The sequence below is a fragment of the Felis catus genome, chromosome B3 (genome assembly GCF_018350175.1).
Source record: "Felis catus isolate Fca126 chromosome B3, F.catus_Fca126_mat1.0, whole genome shotgun sequence".
Lineage (NCBI taxonomy): Eukaryota > Metazoa > Chordata > Mammalia > Carnivora > Felidae > Felis > Felis catus.
Window position 1 is genome coordinate 88,086,963 of NC_058373.1, and position 20,707 is coordinate 88,107,669.

Genomic DNA, 20,707 nt, shown 5'->3' on the forward strand with positions numbered 1-20,707 from the left:
GTCTGACATTTAACTGTCTGAGCCATCCAGGTGTCCCTCTCCAATCTTGATCTGGATTAAGCTAGCATGATTTTGTTGGATTTCTTATCAGAAGATCCAAATTTCTGGCCTGACCTGTTACATATATCCAAATTTTGCTTAAAAGGAGGGCTGGCTAAAAGTTAAGTTATTAACTAGTACACTTTTTATGAGATAAAAATAGGCGTTCATCATGTTTAAGTAGTTTCATAGGAAATGTTGAACTAAAATATTTCCCTTCAGAACTCTCATCTCCAAAACTTTCTTGAGAAATTTTACTATTTTTTGGTTTCCTAACTGAAAATTAAATGCTAGAAATAGAATATTGAAGGTTTTGGGAAATCTTGGAGTAAAAAAAAATATATATATAACAGTTTATATAGTTCTTTAATTAAAATATTAAAAAGCATTTAGGGGAACAAAATCCCTTATAAACTTTCTGTTGGAAAGAATTTATGAATAATTTATTATTTTTTGCTAATTTTTATCTTTATAAAATGTGAATGTGCATCTAGAAATATTTACTCCTTTAATTGTGATTTTTAAAAATTTTCTATAGAATGTATTAAAAATCTCCAGACTGAACAAGCATCTCTGCAGTCAGAAAATACACAATTTGAAAACGAGAATCAAAAGCTTCAGCAGAAACTTAAAGTAATGACTGAACTGTATCAAGAAAATGAAATGACACTTCACAGGTAATAAAGATTTTGTTCATATCTCCACTGTATGGCAAGTAAAATAGTTTAATGCATATTCAGCTTATGTGATACTCAGAGCGCTCAATTTATGATTGGGTAATATTTCATCAGTTCATTTTTAAGAAGGTTACTTGATCTTGAAATACTTTTTATTCTGAATCTGACCATTTTTTACTACCTTCCCTACTAGACCCGGATCTAAACCATCATCAGTTAGTGCCTGGTTTATTGTCGTAGCCTCATAAATAGTCTCGTTCCACTCGACCTCCTGTATAGTTGTTTTCAGTGGCATGACCCTTCTGAAGCATAAAGTATGGGTGTTGTCACAGTTTTGTTTGCAAACTCCCAGGTGCCTTCATATCATAGTAAGAATTTAATCCAAAGCTTTTAGATGGCCTACAAGACTCTGTAAGATCTGACCTTTGTCTACCTCTTTTTTTTTTTTTTTTTTTTTTTTTTGCTGGTTATCTCTTTAATTTTAGCTTATTCATTTTAGTTTTCCTTCATTACCCTCCAGCTACACTGGTCTTGATGATCATTAGTATGCCAAGCACATCTATACCTCAGGGCCTTTTGTACTTGCTCCTTTTCTTGGACTGGCATTCCCCTGTATAAGGTTGAATCCTTCATTTCATTTGGATCTAGGTTCATATGTTGCTTCAGAGACTCCTTCCCTGGCTACCCTAACTAAGATAATACCTGCAATTCCCTTATCCCTTATCTTGCTTTATTTTTCTTCATAGCCCTTAAAGTCCTCTGACGATTTATTGGCCTTTCTCCCCCACCCCCCCCAACATTAAATGTCAACTCTGTAAGAGAATTACTTTATTCTCTTTTCTTCGGTATTTCCAGTGCCTAATATTATGTCTTGGCACATGGTAGTTATTCAATAAATGTTTGTTGAGTATATGAATAGATATGTTTAGTACCTTTATATATTGGATTGAGAGATTTCTGTGCATGTGTGTACTGATCTCTAAATGCATAGATGCACAAACGACTGTTAAGATATCTATCTGGAGACTCCAGATTTTCAAATACTACTATAGGACATATTTTTCATCATAAAAGGAAATAAAATGTTCCTTGATTTAATTAATATAATTTCAAGCCCCTTTAATGAAAGTTATTACAGTTGATCTTCATCATGTATAGATTCTGTATTTGCAAATTCGCCTACTTGTGTAAACTTTGTATTTAAAAAAATTATTTTTTTAACGTTTATTTATTTTTGAGACAGAGAGAGACAGAGCATGAACGGGGAGGGTCAGAGAGAGGGAGACACAGAATCTGAAACAGGCTCCAGGCTCTGAGCTGTCAGCACAGAGCCCGACGCGGGGCTCGAACTCACGGACCGCAAGATCATGACCTGAGCCGAAGTCAGCCACTTAACCGACTGAGCCACCCAGGCGCCCCTGTATTGTTTTTTTTTTTTTTGAGAGAGCGAAAGTGTGCTTGTGTGTGTATCCATATGGCGGTTAGGTAGAGGGAGAGGGAAAGACTCTTAAGCAGGCTCCATGACCAGCGCAAAGCCTGACTCACCACTCGATCTCTTGACCATGAGTGGAAATTACGAGTAGGACACTTAACTAAGCCACCCAGGTGCCCTATGAAAACTTATTTTTAATTTTTTAAAAAATTTATTATTGAGAGAGTGAGAGTGTGAGCAGAGGAGGGGCAGAGAGAGAGAGCGAGAGAGACACAGAATCTGAAGCAGGCTCTAGGCTACAAGCAGACAGCAAATAGCCTGACGCGGGGCTCAAACTCATGAGCCATGAGATCATGACCTGAACCAATGAAAACTTATTTTTATCCTAAAACCAGTACTCAGGAGCTTTAGTCGTCATTCTCAGACATGCACAGAATAGCAAGAAATTTGAATCTCCCAGTGTGTATGTTCCCAGTCTTCCTTCTTATTTCAGCTCTCATTTTGTAAACAAGTGTCCTTTTTTGCACTATATGTAATGCCACATTTTGGTGCTTTTTGTTGGTGATTTATCTATTTTATTTTATTATTTTATTTATTTATTTATTTTTGATTTAGCTGTTTTAAAATGATCCCCAGGTATCATGCTAAAATGCTGTTTAGTGTTCCTAAGTGCAAGAAACTGTGACGTGTCTTATAGAGACAGCACCTGTGTCAGAGAAGCTATGTTCAGCCTGAATTATAATGCTGTTGGCTGTGAGTTCATTAGTCAATGAACCAACAATACATGTTAAATAAGGTATCTTTAAACTGAAAAACAGAACACAGGGTTCCATGTTGGTGGGTTGATGAAAATGCTGTGAACAGAGCACCCAGAAACCTAACTCTGTTTCCTTTAAGAGCAATGGTTCAGCATTTGCTAATTTAGGATTTGGGATGACTTTATAGAACATAAGTAGTGGGAATGAGATTCTGTTTTATATATTTGGAAACTGGTAGAAAATACCAACATTCCATTGCCATCAGGATGATGGGGGATTTGTTAAGCTCTGTCATTGCCAGCCTGTATACTTAATTATTCTTTGGAATCCATTAAAAATCAAAAACTTGCTGTTCATCATGGACTTCTGGGCCAGTTGGGACTGCCCAGGATATGAAAGAAAAATAAACTTGACTAAATGGAAGAGCTATAGAGTGGATGACTCATGGCTTCTTTCAGTAAACTTAGGCGTGCACCCTTTTTAGGTTAGGATGAAACATATAAGTAAAATTTGGATACAAATGGGATTATTTTGAGGTGGAAGGAATACTTCTGAGTATATCTTTTGAACAAAATAAAAATACATGGTTGATGATAGAATTCTGATGAGGAATATTTAAAATTTAAAAAAAAAGGTGTTCTCTGTAGATATTCAAGAGCAAGGATGGGACACTGAGTAGAATCCTGTATGTGTTGTTCACATTGTGATTTCATCAATTCATTAATTTGAAATATCTTCAATTTCCCAAAATACTGTGTATTCCATTCTTACATTTAAATTAAAACATTCATCACTCAAATATTGGAGAGAAGTGAAATAGTATAGCATACAAGTTTGATATGTTGCTTTAGATATGTGAAGTAAGATGTGATTATTTTTTGATCATATCATCAGGCTTCTTTTATAATGCCATTTTCATCATTAATGAATCTATCCAAATTCAAGGGGAGGTTCATAGACTTTACCTCTCTACAGCAGACAATTCTGTCCATTTTTTTAATCTAGGGTTTGTAAAAACACACTTCCTTCCATGTCCAAGCCCATCATACTTTGATGCTTTTTCTGAGGAGATGACTTATTTTCTTCTAACCCTATGAAACGATTGACCTAGGGAGTAATTTCTTAGCAATTGGTAATGTAGTTTATGGAATATAAAACATTTACTGCTACCGTGTAGGATTTCTTCAATAGTTTGTCATGTTCTTCCCCAAAGTTCGTGAAGAAGGGGAGACATTCACATTTAGGACTCCATATGTGTTTTCCTGTGGTGTTCAGTATTTCTTGAGGGACCAGTGTTACTGATGATACCATGTGAAACACAGGGGTAATAGAGTATAATGGAGTCACTACTTGCTAGCTGTATGCCTAGGTTCACTTATTTAGTTTTTCTGTGTTTCCTTTCCCTTCTTATAGAGCTGTTGTGATAATTACATAGGGTAGTAATACATGTAAAAGTCCAAGAACAATTTCTGGCACATGCTAATGGCTCAGTAAGTTAGCTGTTTTTATTAAAAGAACTAAAAGTAGTAGATAGGACTACTAGTACTACTTTTATTTACTTTGGGTTCAGTATAATTTTTTTTTAAATGCGTGTAAACTGTCTTAGAAGCTTAATCACCGTGTTAACAACTTAACAACCAATTTAAAAATTATTGAAATTCAGTTTATTACTTGGTGACTTCTTGTCTAATAAATGTCACGCTGCTTTATACAAGAAGGGTTGATAAATAATATATAGTCATGATAGTTTTTACTAATATTTACTTTTGATCTTATTTTCATGATAAAAGTCTTATAGACAACTCTTGAATCTTTTGTGTTAATAGTACTATATTAGACAAGGTGGTTTATAATTTAAGTTTATAATATTAATTTCCACACCAGGAATATTTATGCAGCTACTTTTTTTTTTCTTGCATGTGATGTTTTTAGTGGTCTTATGCAAATTGTTTTATGAGAAGCACCAGTTGTGATATTATTAAAAAGATATAATTGATTATCTTATGACATACAGTAAAAAACAAAACAAAACACTTTTTGTTTCAAGGAAATTAACAGTAGAGGAAAATTACCGATTAGAGAAAGAGGAGAAACTTTCCAAAGCAGATGAAAAGATCAGTCATGCAGCTGAAGAGCTGGAGACCTATAGGTATTGAATATTTTTTACTCTTTTCTTTTTCAGGTGGGGAGGGTATCCAAAAACCTAATACTAGAAAAAATAATAAGGCAGCTCCCCCAAATAAACCCAAGATATTTGTCATTATTTTTCATTTGTATATCTTGCTTTATTATGCAATTATACAGAAAATATAAAAGGAGAAATGTTTCCCTTTCAGTGTACATGATTTTAAATCTCTTGCATTAAAATAAGGAAATCCTATTTTATGTTAATATGAAGAAATTTATGAATATCCATTAATTTCAAGGTCTTTCCTCTTTGGTTCTAATGGGGAAGAATATATACAATATTAATGAATTTGAGAAGTATGCCTCAAAGAGAAGAGTGAGCCACTTCTGAAGTATTGATAAGTCTAGTTTTTCCCTTGTTCATTTGTCATTAGTTCTGTGGAAATCATAGAAAACCTAGAGAAAATAAGGGGCAAGTTTTAGCAGTATCCCAAATAGTTGTGATATTTAATTTTACATTAGGAAGAGTAAACTTGGATTTTGTCCAAAAGAAGGAATTATCTTATTAGTTGTATAAAGGTAGTAAGTAACATTTTATTTCACAGAGACTTTTAATTTCCTAGAGTTCTGTTAAGATGACAGACATCTGAATAATTCTTCCAAGTGCATGCTTCTTAGTAATAAAAACAAACCAATATACCATATAAATCTTGGCATAACCTTTGGTTTTAGGTAAACCCAAGTAGTAGTACTCTTAAAGCATAATTAATATTAAAATTATATTAGGAAAAAATATACTACTTTAGAACGTCTTAAAGGTGATTAGTGTGGAGTTCTGGAGTTATTTTTACATTAAACACTCTAGGTGTTTTAATTAATATTTTCAGTAGACATAGTGTGTTCTGTCATTTCTTAGTGCATGTTAATAGTAGAATGATTATTCCTTGTAGAAAGCGAGCCAAAGATCTTGAAGAAGAATTGGAAAGAACCATTCATTCTTATCAAGGGCAGGTATATATATATGTGTGTGTGTGTGTGTGTGTGTGTGTGTGTGTGTGTGTGTGTGTGTGTGTGTGTATTAAACAATTCTGATTTGTTCGAATTGGTATCTCTGTTTTGATGCAAGAATATAGTTACTTGATAGTTGTACCACGTCTCTTGAGGTTTTGCATGTGGCTGTGGAACATTTATAGGTAGCCAAGTGTTCTGAAATAAAATACTTGTTTGTTTGTTTATTTACTTATTTATTATTTAAAAAAATTTACTTTGGGGGAGAGTACAAGCAGGGGAGGGGTAAAGAGAGGGGGACAGAGGATCTGAGGTGGGCTCTGCACTCACAGGCTGATAGAAGCAAGCCCAATGTGGGGCTGAAACTCGCAAACTGTGAGATCATGACCTGAGCCAAAGTTGGATGCTCTACTGACCCAGCCACAAAGGTGCCCCAAGAGTTTAAAATTGCCGTGTTTTAAAATTGTTTCAAATTGGCATGTCTCCTGCTTCTTTGGGAATATGGATTAAGTAAATAAATAAACATATATCAGCATTGGAGTCTCGTATTTACTTGGACTAATTATCTCTTAGCAACTCATTGTAGTTGATTTTTGCATAAAACAAAAATATACTAGACAAAAATTGTCTTTACATTCAGTTTTTGTTTTAAAAAATGTGATAGAGTAGTCATGTGTATATGAAAATTTGCTTTAAAAATGTTACTGACTTTCAGAGATGCTTGAGTTATTTTCGAGTTTATGAATTGTGTACTAAATAATAGTGGTAGTGTGAGATTTTTTACCTAAGAAAATCAGTAGTATTTTAATGAATTTCTTTTTCAGATTATCTCCCATGAGAAAAAAGCACATGATAATTGGGTAAGTATTAAATTCTCTTTGTCAGATTGTTCTTTTTTCTAATTTAAATGAGCCGTTTAAAAGATACACTTTCAGGGGCGCCTGGGTGGCTCAGTCGGTTAAGCGTCCGACCTCGGCTCAGGTCATGATCTCAAGGTCCGTGAGTTTGAGCCCCGTGTAGGGCTCTGTGCTGACAGCTCAGAGCCTGGAGCCTGCTTCCGATTCTGTGTCTCCCTCTCTCTCTGACCCTCCCCCATTCATGCTCTGTCTCTCTCTGTCTCAAAAATAAATAAACATTAAAAAAATTAAAAAAAAAATAAAAGATACACTTTCACACCCAAAATTAAGGTAGTGTTAAATAAATTTCTTTTAATTTTGCTGGTAGTGAAATTATGTTTTTTATGAACTAAATACTTGGTTATAACAGTTATTCACAAAATCTGATTTTTCCTTCTCTGCTTTTACTTTGCAAGGAGCTTATACCCTTTTGGGGGAGGTGATGCAGTGTTTATGGATTGTTTTGAGAGCATTGGATTGCCACTAATTTACTTGTGGACAAGTTACTTAAAATTACTGGGCCTGTTTACTCGTCTGTAAAACAACAGATTGAACTAAGTGATATCGAAAGCCTCTTCTAGTTGTAAAAGCTTTACAATTCAGTTATCTGATTCTCCGTGTTGAATTACTTGATACACATCAAGAAAAAGATCATCATGAGAAGTGGCATGTCAGTGTTCCAGAAGAACTCTATGAGGAAATGATAAGGATGTGGCTTTTGACTAATTGTGAGAATGATCCATCTAATTTGTAGAACTGTTGTTAATAGCTGGCCTTCAGAGGACTTGTCCCTAGGAGTCTTAAAGCAGAGACAGTTTGTGCAATGTGTGAACACATGGGGTCTGGAGTTACCCAGTTTTGGTTGTTAACCTGGTTCCAACACCCGTAACAACAACAACAATTGTTTCTTTACCTGTTTCTTTACCTATAAGGTAGACATATCAGTTAGTACCTATTTTATAGAGTTATAGTGATGAATAAATAACTCATGTAAGCCTGTTAGGTGCCTGACACGTAGTAAGCACTCAGTGTATGTTAACTGTTACTAGACTCTTGTTACACTGAAGCTTGGGAGATATTTCTTAGTGGTGGATGTTTCTTGGAGTGGAGATTCTGGTATAGGTTGAGAAATTAGACATGTTGAATGTCAAAGCTTTTCCTGTTTCTCAGATTTTGTGTTGAGGGCTCAAGTGGAAGATTTGTTAATGAATTAGACTGGGCTTGGAGATGAATTTAGTTTTTTTCATCATTCCGCACCACAGTCAGAATACTAAGATAAAGATTATTTTTTAATGACAGAAGAGACTCATAAATATGGAGAACAAACTGAGGGTTACTGGAGGGGTTGTGGGAGGGGGGATGGGCTAAATGGATAAGGGGCACTAAGGAATCTACTCCTGAAATCATTGTTGCACTATATGCTAACTAATTTGGATGTAAATTAAAAAAAATAAAAAATAAAATTAAAAAGAAAAAGATTATTTTTTCATGATGAGAGGAATTGATGTTTGCTAATCTCTTAATGCTCTAGGCACTGTACTTAAAGGCATTTTGTGTATATTACTCATTGAATTCACACAACAACTCTATAAAATAGATATTATAAGTTAAGTTTTACAGGTGGGGAAATAGCCCAAAGTCACATGATCAAAGAATGAAGAATAGAGATTAAAATTCTGACTTTTTAGATTCTAAATCTGTGGCTTCTCTGTTATTATACATTGAATTTCTAGTTTAGTAAATGACAGACTTTATGTTAAAATATGCAGAAAATACCCTTAATGTCTAAAAATGAAGATTTTTTTAGATTTTATAAAAGTAATGTATACTCACTAAATAAAAAAAGTTCAGACTATTTACAAAGGATGTGCCAAGAAGTAATCAGCAGTATCACTTTAATTTATTCTATGTTTTAAGTATATTTAGACATAAGTCATGTATATGTTTTAAAAAATGAAATTATACTATATATTAGTAGTTTTTTTTTTGTTTTTTAAAAAAATTTTTTTTTCAACGTTTATTTATTTTTGGGACAGAGAGAGACAGAGCATGAACGGGGGAGGGGCAGAGAGAGAGGGAGACACAGAATCGGAAACAGGCTCCAGGCTCCGAGCCATCAGCCCAGAGCCTGACGCAGAGCTCGAACTCCCGGACCGCGAGATCGTGACCTGGCTGAAGTCGGACGCTTAACCGACTCCGCCACCCAGGCGCCCCTATATATTAGTGTTTTTATGTTCTTGCTTTCTTAATATATTATAGATATTTTTCTATGAATATTTTATAATTTATGTAAACCTTTTCCATTTGACAAATGTTTAGTTTGTTTCCACTTTTTTACTGTTATAAATAATTTTATAATTTTGGATGTTACTTTTTCCTTTGAGCATTTCTTTGCTCCCTCCTATTAGAGTTAATGTTTTCTTCCTTTGAACTCATATAATACTTTGTTTTTATGTGTTCTGTGACAAGTACAATAGTTGTCCTTACCACAGATTTAAGCTTCTTAAGATAGGGGCTTAACACTGCACTTAATAGAATGCTTTTTTGCATATTGTAAGTAATATCTGAATACAATGTGGTCGTTCATTGAAATTATAGTTTTACCTAACCTTTGAAGTGTAAACTTTTTAAAAGCCTGTAATCATTTAGCATCTGTTTATTCTTATATATTCTTATATATATTCTTATATATTCTTATATATATATATTCTTATATATATTTTAAGAATCTGTTTATTCTTATATATATATATATTCTTATCTTTAATATTGATAGCACTATAATCATACTAGGATTTACTTTTTTTTGACTTAGTAACTTTGTATTGTTTTGTCTCCTATAATTAAGAGTAAATATGTAATACTATACTGTGTAGAAAACATTTAGAAGTAGTTTTGGTTCTGTGTTGTTAAAACACATTGCTAAATGAATGAACTGATATTTTATTAACTAAGATTGTTATTGTGTAGTATTGTTTTTGTTAGTACAAAATTATATCATTATATACTAGAAAATGATTTACATTGGAATCTTTTTGATAATGAATGCTAAAATATGGTTAAGCTAGGGTTTGGTTTTGTTTTGTTTGTGTGTGTGTATTTAACATTCTTTATTCTTTGGCCAGTTAAAGTCAATTCTAATGTGTAGTTCACAATTTTAAGTGAATACATTTGATAGTACAGTTCTTTTAACCTGTAAAAAGTTATGGTTCTAGGTTGAGTTAATTTGCCTTTGTATAATAGATAAGTTTGCCCCAGTGCGTTGCATTAGTTTGGACAGGTCTGATGCTCCATACGCTGCTGCTGTTTAACTAGAGAGTTCACAGAATGACTGGGAAACATACAGTATTCCATACAAGTTTAATCTTTGCCCACAAACTATTTAGGAATATTGTATGTTCTTGCTGTTTATTATAGGTGTAAGTTTTTTTTCCCATAGCATACATACTCTGATTTTCTAATTTTTTTTTTTTAAGTTTATTTACTTGTTTTTGAGAGTGCTTGTGCATGGGCAGGAGAGGGGCAGAGAGAGAGGGAGAGAGAATCCTGAGTAGGTGTTGCGATGTCAGCACAGAGCCTGACGCAGGGCTGCATCTCACACACTGTGAGATCATGACCAGAGCCGAAATCAAGAGTCAGATAGATGCTTAACCAACTGAGCCACCCAGGCACCCCGAATCTGTTATTAAATACAAGTATCACTAAACCAGTGTAAAAGCTTATGGGAATGGGAATATGATCTTAACAAACAGACTGCATGCTTTGGTTATATTCAGCGATTTAAAAAAATGGCCTGTACAGGCATGTTGTGAAACTGTTTTAGATCTTTATGGTTTCACAGAATTATAGTGATTTCTCTCCAGAGTTGGTTATCTGCTTTTATAGCCAGAGTACCTGTGCATAATGATTCTGAGTCTCCATTCTCATCACCCTAAGCTTGGGTCCTCTTACATTGCTTCTGTCATGTTATTTGGATATTGACAGCACCAAATAGTGCTAATTCTTGCCTTCACACCTAGATAACCGCATTTATTGGCAAGTACATGATCAAACTCCAGCCTTAGACTCATGTCTTTTGGTTATAGGAAACTCATTTCCTTTAAAAAAAATTCTGTAAGTTAAAAATTTTTTACACTGAGTTTACTGAAATGCATTCTAATGTATTGTGATATGTGTGAATGCTTATCTTCCATTTTACATTTGTATAAGTGTTATTTTAAAACGTATTTAAAAAAATGAAAATGTATTGTTTTCTTTAAGTTGGCAGCTCGGACTGCTGAAAGAAATCTTAATGATTTAAGGAAAGAAAATGCTCACAGTAGACAAAAGTAAGTATCTTAGTGGGAACACTTTAAGCTTTAGTTATTACTTTATTTTTAGTTGTATTTTATTTATTATATAATATTTTTGTAGGGACAAACAAACTTGCAGTGAATCCAGCATATCTAGTGGTGAAATATTTATTAGTTTCATTATAAGGTACTAGATTTTTTGTTTGAAACATTTGTCTTAGGTTACTTTAAGAGAAGTAAATTGTTTACATATTCTTCTGTAAAAAGCATAACTTAAAGAATTTTTTTTCATGTGTATTTATTTGAGAGAGAGAGAGCGCATGTGAGCAGGGGCAGGCAGAGAGAGAGAGAGAGAGAGAGTGAGGGAGAAAGAAAGAATCCCAAGCAGCAGTGCAGAGCCCAACACGGTGCTCGATCTCACCAACTATGAGATCGTGACCTCAGCTGAAATCAGGAGTTGGCAGCTTAACCAACTGAGCCACCCAGGCACTGCCCCACCACCCCAGTTTTTTTTTTTTTTTTTTTAACTTGAGTAGGAAGAAGGCAATTACAAGGGATGGAAAGAGAAAAGATAGATCTCTGATGTGGTAATTCTCAGAGTACTGGCATCTTTTAGTAGATATGGGTAGAATCCATTTTTATTATTTCTTTCATTCTCTTGTTTTATTGTATTGGGCGACATTGCCATGCAATAATAAAATGAAAGAATAAAAGCTTACAATGTATGTTCAAAGGGAAGAATAAATGCTTTTCTAGGAGCAAACATCTCTTCTCAGGTGTTCTAATTTCTTGCCAGAATGTACCATTAACATTATTCCATGATAGTGTAGTCTTTTTGCTTGTCTTTTCTACTTTGAAATTAAAACTGCATGATTAAATGTTCTATGTCAGATCTTATGATCAAGAACTAGAAATAAGATTCTTTTAAAATGTCACAATTTTAAGATAAAAGGTTTAAGAATAAAATAGTAGGATGAGTTCACTGGATTCCTATTTTGTGTTGTGATTAGAATCATTTGGGTAACATTAGAAGGTGAGATGCAGAGCTAGGAACCCTGTGTTTTAATCCTGTTACTTTAATTTTGAATAAATCATGTAAACTTTTAGCTCAGTTTCCTTACTTGCAAACTGATACATTAGAACTGGTTGACCTTGGAAAGCCCTGCTATTTCTAAAATTTGGATTCTGTGTAATAGTATTCACTGAAGTCTAGTTTTGAACACAGAACAAAACAAAGTGATTTCAAACCTCAATAAAACGTCACTATCACTAGGCAGAAAGAACCCTGTTACTATGGAAAGGTGTTTTGGTCAGAATATTGATTTATTTATTTATTTATTTATTTTGTTTTCTTTCTTAATTTTAATTACAGTGTAGTTAATACACAGTGTTATATTTCAGGTGTATGATTTAGTGATTCAACAATTCCATTTATTACTGGTCAGAATAATTTTAAAAGATTTGTTTCTTCTGTGTAAATATTGAGATAGTGAAGAGATCCTTGTACTTGGAAGAGGCATTTTTCTTGAAATGTGGGTGCTTTTCTTAGATGAGTAACTTAGAGATGTTTGTTCTTTATTTGCAGATTAACTGAAACAGAGTTTAAATTTGAACTTTTAGAAAAAGATCCTTATGCACTTGATGTTCCAAATACAGCATTTGGCAGAGGTAGTCTTTTTTTTTTTTTAAACCCTCATTTAAAATATATATATATGTATATATTGCACATACCTTTTATATTAGTGTAAATTAATACTATTATTTATAAATATTTTAGATTTTGGAGCCAGGATTCTAATCTGAGTTCTATCAAAATCTCCCAAGTTTCTGAGTTTTGTTACCCTGGAAATAATGTAAATAATTGCTGCCTTTATTTCTTAGTGGGCTTTTGTAAGATGATGTATATTTAGCACATTGAGCTCTTTGAAAAGCAAAGTGAAAGGCATGTAGTAAGGTACTCAATATTTCTTGGGAAAATGAGTAAGGAGTGCTTAAAGGGAATAACATTGTGACTGTTTATATATCCACTACTCATTGGGATTTGCTTGAATTATAAAAACAAGATTTAAAACAGATGTTTTTAATTATTTAAAAGTGTCAATTAAGAAGGTGGGAAAACATTAATAATCTGAGATTTGATTGCTTTAATTACCTCCAAGAGAGGACCAGGTCTTTGGAAGATGTATTTAATACTTTTGTCTATTCATTAATGAGTTAGCATCTTTAATGATCTCATACTGTTCCAAGTAGTTTAAATTTTTCAAAATAATTTTTGGTTGAATTGGAATTAAGCATCTAAGGCAGGGAAAATAAACCTAACTTTATATAGGTAGAATCCCATTTTAATAACCATTTCAAAGTTGTAAAAATCACTTTTGAGAGTCTAATTTCATTAGAATGAAAATGTTTTTACATTACAAAATAACAGGTTATTAATTTCAAATAGTAACAAAGGTTGGAGTGGGGGGCAGTTATACAGAAGGAATTCTTGACTGAACGTAATGCAGAAGTCTCGTAAAGATTAAATAATGCTTTGATCGTTTGTTGTAATTGCATTTGACCGTTATATAAGCTACATAATAAAATTTAACATATTTAAAAGTATTATTTTGGTGGTATTTAAGTTTGCTTTCTGATGTTGATTTTAGATCTTTGGAAGCATAATCATTACTTGGGAGTGGTGAAGTTTGTAAAATGATAGGGCTCCTGGTTATATGGTTTAGAAAGTGATTTATTTGATAAATAAGTATATGTAAACTGAATTTTCACTGGTAATGAATCAAAAGTTGTTTCTGATGCTTCAGAGGATTTTGCATTTCTATTTTGAAAAATCTGAGCTTCACTCAAATAATTCATGGCTCAACATGGCCTAGCATATCTGGACCTAATTTCAACTGAGCCCTTCCATATTACTATTACAACTCTTATCAGCTGAAATGTCTGGAAGCATACTGCCATTAAAAGCAAAACCGAACAAACTTCATGGCCCCCAAATCCTCTCATGGTTCTAAAATATCACCAGTATCCTTTGCTTAATATTGTATGGTTACTTAAGTGTATTATTACCAAGAGAATAATATTTTTCTTGACTACAGTGTCCACTTGGTAGACAGACTTTAAATCACAGGGTTCCATATTTAATTCTATCCCGTATTAATAAAACCCAGAGCATGCTAAGTGTTTAGGATGTGGATTAAACTTAAATTGACAATAGGGTGACTTGATGGAAATTGTTGAAATGGGATTCTAATCTATAGTGTAGCTAACTGAAACTATGAATTTAAATATGCTGTTTTAATTATTCCAGAGCATTCCCCATATGGTCCCTCACCATTGGGTCGACCTTCATCTGAAACGAGAGCTTTTCTCTCCCCTCCAACTTTGTTGGAGGGTCCACTCAGACTCTCACCTTTGCTTCCAGGGGGAGGAGGAAGAGGTATATTGTTTAAACATCTTTATTACTCTAGATTTCTTCCTTACTTTATATTTTCATCTCAACTTATCTTTAAAATGATCTTTAAAATAAATCTTTGGAAAATACAGGCATTCCTTGCACTTATTGTGGGTTATTTTTGTTTGGAAAAGGAGCTCTATGACATGTAATTTTAATATATTTTTCTCTTAGAAACAGGTATACTGGGTTATGTTTTGGTCAAGCCCTTAATCTTTTTAGATCATTTGACTTCTTAAAAACTATATATTATACTACATGATACAACACTTTATAAAGAATACATGAAATATGATGACAATATAACTTAGCATAAAATTGTATTTTAACAAAACATTATTAAAATGTAGAATTTCTAAAATCTTTTTTTACTTCATTATCATGATCTTTTTATTTTAGAAAATCAGAAACTAAAAGAAAGAACCTTCTTTTTAGAGTGGAGTAATACAGAAGTACTATCTTGAGTGCTTCTCAAGAAGAGTTTTGATGGGAGCCTTAAGGGAGACGGAAATGATTTAATACTTTGAGAAACTGACCCAAGATTGCTTTGTTACCCTGTATGGGTTTTTGCAAATTCTAGCAGCTACTTCAAGCCTATGCATTAGCTCTTGGTCTTTCTCCATTTACTTCATCAGTGCTCATCCTGGCGTTACCTGTGTACCTGGAGTTTTCCTCTTTTGATTTCTCACCTCACTTTGTCAAGTTGCTTTAAAATTTTCCCTTGAATTGTGGCAAAATTAAAAGGTAAACAATGCTGTTCATTCCCAAGTCAAAAGTCTTAGGTTTTTAGCCCCAAATCTGTGTTGTATAAGAGCTAATAACATTCTTCATCAGTGTTGTCTCTATTCCCCCCTTTTTATCAGTGAATCTAGCATGTTGAGTCTGAGGTAGGAACAGAAAGTAATGAGACTAAATAAAAACACCAAACTAAATCCAACTTCTCACAGCTCATATACTCAAATGGATACTACTTACCAAAAATAGTCTCTCAGGGATGCTGTCCTGTTCTGTTGAAACTGCCATTATTTTAAATATTTTTGGAGCTCTTTCTTTGGGATTCCCTTCAAAGAATGAGAAAATAAAATTTCTATGGGTTATGGGATATTCTCCCTTTGCCCATTTCCTCTTTACGTCTTTGTATCCTCAGTTTGGTATACTTCCCATTGGTCCCTCCCACTTCCCAGTCCCACTGCTGATTGGACCCACAGCCTGGGGATATTTCAGAGAGAACTTTTGCTTGTGTTGGCTTTGAACTGAAAACTCCTAGGGAAAGAGTGAGTTGCAGACTGACACTTGGAGCCCTGGGAGACCTTTCCTTTGAGCATTTGAGGAAGGAGACTAATTTTGAAATTCACATGTGTGCCCTCAAATCCATTTTCCCCCTGTTTTTTTGACCTATATTAAGAAATATATTTTATATCATGTCACATTACATGCCAACATAAATGTAATAGAAGCCATTTACATGAAGTAGTACTACCCTTACTATTTTTGACGCTTTCTGGTATTTTGTGTTCATTTCTGTTCCATTTCATTTAAAAAAGTTGCTCATTAAGACTAATTTCATGCACCATGATGGTTTGCAGCCAGCAATCTGAGAAACAGTTCCCTAGAAATAAAGGTATAATTGGCTAAATTGCAAATGTGAATCACTAGAAGTTGAATGACATAAGTCAAGGATTGCTTGTAGTCAATTGGATATTTGTAATAAGTAAGAATTACCTTTGATTTCTCCTCTCCTATTTAAATTACTTTCCTCTCCTTTTTATTACTTTTGAGAAATGATGTGTTTAGATTATTTGCAAGGGTGTTTTACTGTTTGTTAGAAGAGCTACAGAAGTTTTAGGTAAGTTATTAGTAGGTCTTAAAAGAGTTGCTTTGGAATAAAAGTTACTATGACTCACTGAAGAAGGGTGAATAGTGCCCTTTTCCTTCCTTTTATTATCTTTTTAAATTTGAAAGTTTGAATGAGATATATGTTTGAATCAGATGGAACATAAGGAAAATAATTTCTTTTTAGAGTAAATTTCATGTAACTTTTAGTCTGAATGAAAATTTTAACCTTTAGCATTTTTAAGTTTGTAATTTTTTCCCTGGTAGTCGGTTGGTTGGCCTATATTTTGGTCTTCTGAAAGGAAGCAATCAAGAGAAGGTCTTTGAATGTCTTCTTTAACGATCTGTGCTTCACACTAGATGAACTCAGCCTAATTGACGCACATTTTTTTTCCAGTTTAATTTTCTGCTTTCCTAGCCTTTTTCTTCTAATGACCTTATTAGAAGGATGAGCAAGCTGGAAAGAAAGATTTGGGGAATATACAACTATGAGGAAAAGAGATAGTTGACTTACTTTCAGAATATGAAAGTCAGTTTACCTCCTGACTGTACAAAAGAGAGCAGATAAAAAATTTTTTAAAAAGATTATTATGTATTTTTTAAAAAAGATTCTTATATTGATTTGTACAAGTTACCAAGAAAAGTTGAAATAGTTTTAGTCGCTTAAAGGTGTACTGAACTGTGGAGACATTTTAGAAAGATTTCTATTAAATTTTTTAAAGAAAATCTATTCCTTAGAAGGTTAAAAAGAAAAAAGCTTTTGTTTTCTGGGCAATATAGTTTTGAGAAGACCGCATTCCCCCCTCAGTGACAGATAAATGAAGTACTAACATATTTTGTTATTTAATGTTGAAAAAATTTTTGTATTTGTTTTTTCCATTTTAATTGAATATGTGATATTAATTGAGGTACTGTGTTTTTTGTGGTCATAAGAAGGGAACTTTATAATGATGGTCTTTCTTTATAAATGTAAGCATGCCAGATTTCCTTATCCAAATGAGTGTTACCTTGTTCAAAGTATTTATTCCAACAGTGCTGTTGTTTTTGAAACTCTTGTTTTAGACTTGCCTTCAGAGTTGTGAGCTCTTTTTGAAGGTGAATTTGATATTCAGAAATTGCTAAAAGCCCTTTAAAGCCAAATTTATCTGGTGGGTATAAAGTTTGTAATCAGACTGGTTAAAATCATTTTTGGACAGAAGTAGAATCCTGTTTCAGCATTGAGATGCGATTTCTTGAATGTCTCTTAAGTTAATCCAAGTACATTTCTAAAAGAGTTGTTCTAAAAATACTTTGAATAGTTGTAGAATTATTGAAATAGGTATATAACCTCTAAGATGACTGTGTTAAAAGAATCATGCTCTTTTTGACTATTGGCATATTAGTGTAAGCAACAAAAACGTCATAATTTTTTTATTCCATCTGATGTAGAGGTCTTTAGTTTGTAATTCACTTCATACTTTTATTTTTCAGAGTTAGTATTTATAATTTATAATTTAGCCACTGATTTTCTATGTAAATGATGATGGTGGTAACATTTATAAATGACTTTTATAGGCAATTATTTGTTTATACACATGGCAAGATTATTTTTTCCTCATTGTCCTAGTCTTTGTCCTAGGCTTTGGTAGGATGGAATTACAGTCTAATATGTCTTAGGGAAACTTCGTTGGAATGTGATTGTTTTCACTTTTTAAAAGCTGCCTGGATTTCATTTGATGATAGGTCTTATAATACTTTTTTAGATAAAACAGAATTGTAATTTTTTCTTTAATTAGGCTCAAGAGGCCCAGGGAATCCTCTGGACCATCAGAATACCAATGAAAGAGGAGAATCAAGCTGTGATAGGTTAACTGATGCCCATAGAGCACCTTCTGACACTGGGTCCCTTTCACCTCCATGGGAGCAGGATCGTAGGATGATGATCCCTCCATCAGGTATGGAGAGAGTGTAATTATTTATATTTCAAAGGTAAGCAGTATATGAAATAGAAGAATGGAAGAAAAGAGGAGTACATGTATGTCCTGTTTTAAGAAAAACTGATACATATTGGAAAACAATAATAACACAAATTTCTAACCATAATAATTAGGGGTAATTGTTCATGTTACAGAAAGCTGCTTTGTTTCCCTCCCAACCCTCTCATGGAATATCTTTATTATTTTTATTGCTCATAGAAGTAATACATGTTTATTTTAGAAAGTCCAAACAATGAAGAAATGTGTAATTAGGAAAGTGAAAAAAATCTCCCTCATCATCTTAGCATGCTTTTCCAGGTATTTAGTTTTATATATTTTAGGGATTTTTTTTTTTTTTTGGTGTATGTTCATAAACATAAATAGAAAAATTCCCTCATCACTTCTGTGCAATTACACTATTCACCTTCTTGTAATTGTCTTTCTTCATTAAACAGTATACCTTAGATTAACTGCTAAAATAAATATATTTACCGGAAGAGTCACAGCAGAATATCCTGAAGGAAGGCAATAACTGCTATTCTTTTAATAGCTCTTACTCTCCCAACGAATGTATTTAAAATTTTTTAGTTTGCTAAACTTTTATTTATGCAGTGTTTCAGGGACACCTCTTATGTGAAGTGAGCTATGCCTGCTTTGTATAAATTTAAAAAAACATACAACTTCAGATTCCTTCCTGAGGAGTTGGAGAGAGTAAGAATATCATGGTAAAATAACTTTAATTCCAAGAATCAGCTCTTGCTGTAGTAGTAGTGTGTATATGTTCTAAGAAATGGTGGCTCCTGCGGAGCCTGAGTGGCTCAGTTGATTGGGTGTCTGATTCTTGATTTAGGCTTGGGTCATGATCCCAGGGTTGTAGGATCAAGCCCCATGTCAGGCTCTGCTCTGAGTGTGGAACCTGCTTAAGACTCTCTCTCTCTCTCTCTCTCTCTCTCTCTCTCTCTCTCTTTCTCTCTCTCCCTCTCCCTCTCCCTCTCCTTCTCCCTCTCCCTCTCCCTCTCCCTCTCCCTCTCCCTCTACCTCTTTCCCCTGCTTGCATGCTCTGTCTCTCAAAAAAAAAAAAAAAAGAATCTTTTAGGGGAGTGGCATAGAACATCTTTCAAAGATTCTTTCTTGACTTTAACATTCACTAAAAAGTTTTGCTATGATAAAAATAAAGATAATAAACTACAGCCCCTTTCTCTAAGAACTTGATTGAAAGATTTTGGTGTATTATCATATCGCTACATCTGTATAGAGAACTTTCCTTTGAGAATTTACAAGCTATTAATACCAAGAATCCCTGTCACGTGTGCTAACTCTCCAAGTAAAATCTGGTGTAGTGGTTTTCAAAGTTGGCTTACCTTCAGAAGTAGCCTAAGAAACTTCAAGGAAAATGCAGACATATCTGGGTCCCCCTTCAGATCAGACCTTTGGAACATGAACTTCAGAGGTAAGGCCTATATTTCTAAAATACTCCCTTGGAGGTTCTGAGGAATAGCTAAATCTAAAAACCACTAATCCATATAAAACCACTGCCCTTATTATATGGAAAGAGCACACAGTCCTCCAAGAGATTAGTTGGCAGTCTTAGGTTAAAGTAGCTAGGTAGATAGCTGAGACTAGAACTCAGTATTGACTTTGTTATTGTTCATTCATAAAATTAGAAAATTTTTTACATGTCCTTTAAAAATTGCCTGAAGCCTATAATTTTAGACTTTTGGTATTATCTCATAGATACCTAAGTCTCTTTTCATTTTGTTTCCAGGTTTTTTTCCTTCTTTTGAAAGTTGAATAATTTCTATTGATCTGTCTTTAAGTTTACTGACTCTTCTCTCTGTCATCTCCATTCTGCTATTAATATTTAATTTAAAAAAATTTTATTTTTGTTTTTTTCATTTTGCTATTAATATATATTAAACCTATCTAGGAAAAGTTTTATTTTATTTTATTTAAAACATTTTTTTTTTTAATATTTTTTTTCAACGTTTTTTATTTATTTTTGGGACAGAGAGAGACAGAGCATGAACGGGGGAGGGGCAGAGAGAGAGGGAGACACAGAATCGGAAACAGGCTCCAGGCTCCGAGCCATCAGCCCAGAGCCCGATGCGGGGCTCGAACTCACGGACCGCGAGATCGTGACCTGGCTGAAGTTGGACGCTTAACCGACTGCGCCACCCAGGCGCCCCAAAAACATTTTTTTTAATGTTTATTTCTGAAGGAGAGAGAGAGCAAGAGAGCG

At 33.6% G+C, this 20,707-nt stretch overlaps 1 protein-coding gene across 15 annotated transcripts in view; it reads left to right on the forward strand.

The window, feature by feature from the left end:
- The window catches only part of MIA2 (MIA SH3 domain ER export factor 2), a 110,676-nt gene that overhangs the window by 71,923 nt on the left and 18,046 nt on the right, over positions 1-20,707 (forward strand). For 10 of the 15 annotated variants that reach the window (XM_019832953.3, XM_045059846.1, XM_045059847.1 and 7 more), the window contains 8 exons: positions 578-716; positions 4,954-5,055; positions 5,984-6,044; positions 6,866-6,901; positions 11,198-11,265; positions 12,815-12,897; positions 14,537-14,665; positions 18,289-18,447. In XM_019832953.3, the coding sequence (XP_019688512.2) occupies positions 578-716; positions 4,954-5,055; positions 5,984-6,044; positions 6,866-6,901; positions 11,198-11,265; positions 12,815-12,897; positions 14,537-14,665; positions 18,289-18,447 (777 nt within the window). The remainder of the gene's footprint in view (positions 1-577; positions 717-4,953; positions 5,056-5,983; positions 6,045-6,865; positions 6,902-11,197; positions 11,266-12,814; positions 12,898-14,536; positions 14,666-18,288; positions 18,448-20,707) is intronic. The other 5 variants (XM_045059849.1, XM_045059851.1, XM_045059860.1 and 2 more) reach the window with 1 other exon arrangement.